Source organism: Penaeus vannamei, chromosome 34 (assembly GCF_042767895.1).
Source record: "Penaeus vannamei isolate JL-2024 chromosome 34, ASM4276789v1, whole genome shotgun sequence".
In the NCBI taxonomy this organism is placed as follows: domain Eukaryota; kingdom Metazoa; phylum Arthropoda; class Malacostraca; order Decapoda; family Penaeidae; genus Penaeus; species Penaeus vannamei.
The window spans coordinates 26,911,630-26,915,017 of NC_091582.1; the positions used below are offsets into that span (position 1 = coordinate 26,911,630).

Below are 3,388 nucleotides of genomic sequence, written 5' to 3' on the forward strand. Positions count from 1 at the left end.
TAGTCTGGTGCAGTCAGTCTGGTGTAGTCAGTCAGGTGTAGTCAGTCAGGCGCAATCAGTCTGGTATAGTCAGTCTGGTAGTCAATCTGGTGCAGTTAGTCAGGCGCAATCAGTCTGGTAGTCAATCTGGTGCAGTCAGTCTGATAGTCTGGTGCAGTCTGGTGTAATCAGTCTGGCGCAGTCAGTCTGGTATAGTCAGTCAGGTGTAGCCAGTCAGGCGTAGTCAGTCAGGTGTAGTCAGTCTGGTATAGTCAGTCTGATAGTCTGGTGCAGTCAGTCTGGTGTAGTCAGTCTGGTAGTCAATCTGGTGCAGTCAGTCAGGTGTAGTCAGTCTGGTGCAGTCAGTCTGATAGTCTGGTGCAGTCAGGTGTAGTCAGTCTGGTGCAGTCAGTCAGGCGCAGTCAGTCTGGTATCGTCAGTCAGGTGTAGTCAGTCTGGTGCAGTCAGTCTGGTATAGTAAGTCTGATAGTCTGGTGCAGTCAGGTGTAGTCAGTCTGGTGTAGTCAGTCAGGCGTAGTCAGTCAGGTGTAGTCAGTCTGGTGCAGTCAGTCAGGCGCAATCAGTCTGGTATAATCAGTCTGGTAGTCAATCTGGTGCAGTCAGTCTGGTAGTCAATCTGGTGCAGTCAGTCTGATAGTCTGGTGCAGTCAGGTGCAGTCTGATGTAATCAGTCTGGCGCAGTCTGGTGTAATCAGTCAGGTGCAGTCAGTCTGGTGCAGTCTGTCTGGTGTAGTCAGTCTAGTGCAGTCTGTCTGGTGTAGTCAGTCTAGTGCAGTCTGTCTGGTGTAGTCAGTCAGGTGCAGTCAGTCTGGTGTAGTCAGTCTGGTGCAGTCTGTCTGGTGTAGTCAGTCTAGTGCAGTCTGTCTGGTGTAGTCAGTCTAGTGCAGTCTGCCTGGTGTAGTCAGTCTAGTGCAGTCTGTCTGGTGTAGTCAGTCTAGTGCAGTCAGTCAGGTGCAGTCAGTCTGGTGTAATCAGTCAGGTGCAGTCAGTCTGGTATAGTCAGTCAGGTCCAGTCAGTCTGGTGTAATCAGTCAGGTGCAGTCAGTCTGGTATAATCAGTCAGGTCCAGTCAGTCTGGTGAGTCAGTCAGGCGTAGTCAGTCTGGTAGTCAATCTGGTGCAGTCAGTCTGGTATAGTCAGTCTGATAGTCAGTCTGGTAGTCAGTCTGGTGTAGTCAGTCAGGCGTAGTCAGTCAGGTGTAGTCAGTCTGGTGCAGTCAGTCAGGCGCAGTCAGTCAGGTGTAGTCAGTCTGGTAGTCAGTCTGGTATAGTCAGTCTGATAGTCTGGTGCAGTCAGGTGTAGTCAGTCTGGTAGTCAGTCTGGTGTAGTCAGTCAGGTGTAGTCAGTCTGGTGCAGTCAGTCAGGCGCAGTCAGTCTGGTATAGTCAGTCAGGTGTAGTCAGTCTGGTGCAGTCAGTCTGATAGTCTGGTATAGTCAGTCTGGTAGTCAATCTGGTGCAGTCAGTCTGGTATAGTCAGTCTGGTGCAGTCAGTCTGATAGTCTGGTGCAGTCAGGTATAGTCAGTCTGGTAGTCAATCTGGTGCAGTCAGTCTGATAGTCAGGTGTAGTCAGTCTGGTGTAGTCAGTCAGGTGTAGTCAGTCAGGCGCAGTCAGTCTGGTAGTCAATCTGGTGCAGTCAGTCTGGTATAGTCAGTCTGATAGTCTGGTGCAGTCAGGTGTAGTCAGTCTGGTGTAGTCAGTCAGGCGTAGTCAGTCAGGTGTAGTCAGTCTGGTGCAGTCAGTCAGGCGCAGTCAGTCTGGTATAGTCAGTCAGGTGTAGTCAATCTGGTGCAGTCAGTCTGGTATAGTCAGTCTGATAGTCTGGTGCAGTCAGGTGTAGTCAGTCTGGTGTAGTCAGTCAGGCGTAGTCAGTCAGGTGTAGTCAGTCTGGTGCAGTCAGTCAGGCGCAGTCAGTCTGGTATAGTCAGTCAGGTGTAGTCAGTCTGGTAGTCAATCTGGTGCAGTCAGTCTGGTAGTCAATCTGGTGCAGTCAGTCTGATAGTCTGGTGCAGTCAGGTGTAGTCAGTCTGGTGTAGTCAGTCAGGTGTAGTCAGTCTGGTGCAGTCAGTCAGGCGCAGTCAGTCAGGTGTAGTCAGTCTGGTATAGTCAGTCTGGTAGTCAATCTGGTGCAGTCAGTCTGGTATAGTCAGTCAGGTGTAGTCAGTCTGGTGCAGTCAGTCAGGCGCAGTCAGTCTGGTATAGTCAGTCAAGTGTAGTCAGTCTGGTAGTCAATCTGGTGCAGTCAGTCTGGTATAGTCAGTCTGATAGTCTGGTGCAGTCAGGTGTAGTCAGTCTGGTGCAGTCAGTCTGGTAGTCAATCTGGTGTAGTCAGTCTGGTATAGTCTGATAGTCTGGTGCAGTCAGTCTGGTAGTCAGTCAGGTGTAGTCAGTCTGGTGCAGTCAGTCAGGTGTAGTCAGTCTGGTGCAGTCTGTCTGCTACAGTCGTTTTCGCCCTTGCAGTCAGGTGGATAGTTAATTTTGAGTTACGTTTGGTGTTTGATTTGAATTGACATTTGTATCTTGAATTTCAGTTTTGTGGTGTTGATTGGTAATGGATATTTTTTTCTTTTATTTGTCTTTATTATCTGTTATAAGATATCGTGATGATTTTCTATCACGTTTGTTATGATAACGTTTGTAATACGGGCCAGATTGTTTTCATTATGGTTTTTATTACCTAATGAAAATATTATTGACATGATTGATTATATTTCATTCATATTCTCTACTTCCCCCCCCTCTCTCTCTCTGTGTCTCTCTGTCTCTCTCTCTCTCTTTCTCTATCTCTCTTTATCTCTATCTCTCTCTTTATCTCTATCTTTTTTTTTTACATTACTGTAAGTTTCACTCACCTGGAAATAACATTGTCATTATATTCCTCCTTCTTTTCGTTATAGTTCACTTCACATTTCTAAAGTTAACGCTATAAGCATTTACTTTACCGAGCGAAAATATCTGGAAAACCTAAAGATCTGCATCTGAGTCCACATTTCCCTGAGTCAATATTGCTATTTAAGGTCACCAGAGGTCGCAAATGAGGTCATAGAGGGCCATCGTGAGGACATCAGGCTATAGATAATGTCGAAGGAATTAAAAAGGGGGGAATGGAAGGAAAGGAGGAAGACAGAAAGAAAGGGGGAAGGAAGAGACGTAGAAATAGAAAAGGGAAGCAAGAGGGAAGGCAAGATGGAAGGAAGAAGGAAAGAAGGAATTAATGTCACTAAAAGGGCAGATTTTTTGTTATATTATCATCTTGAACAAATTGAACATAAACAGAGGTGGAAAGGAAAGGAAGAAAATAAAGAATGAGAGAAAGGAGCAGGACAGAGAGAATGAAAGAAAGGAGAGAAAGAAGATGGAAGAAGGAAATAAGAAAGAGAGAAAGGAA

General features: G+C 46.5%; 1 protein-coding gene across 1 annotated transcript in view; it reads left to right on the forward strand.

Moving 5' to 3' along the window:
- Positions 1-3,075, forward strand: part of LOC138859269 (serine-rich adhesin for platelets-like) — a 16,843-nt gene extending 13,768 nt beyond the window's left edge. The window contains exons 4-11 of the mRNA XM_070113490.1: positions 136-212; positions 364-502; positions 600-704; positions 1,032-1,173; positions 1,461-1,514; positions 1,711-1,839; positions 2,147-2,310; positions 3,018-3,075. Of these exons, the coding sequence (XP_069969591.1) occupies positions 136-212; positions 364-502; positions 600-704; positions 1,032-1,173; positions 1,461-1,514; positions 1,711-1,839; positions 2,147-2,310; positions 3,018-3,075 (868 nt within the window). The remainder of the gene's footprint in view (positions 1-135; positions 213-363; positions 503-599; positions 705-1,031; positions 1,174-1,460; positions 1,515-1,710; positions 1,840-2,146; positions 2,311-3,017) is intronic.
- Positions 3,076-3,388: the final 313 nt, after the last annotated feature.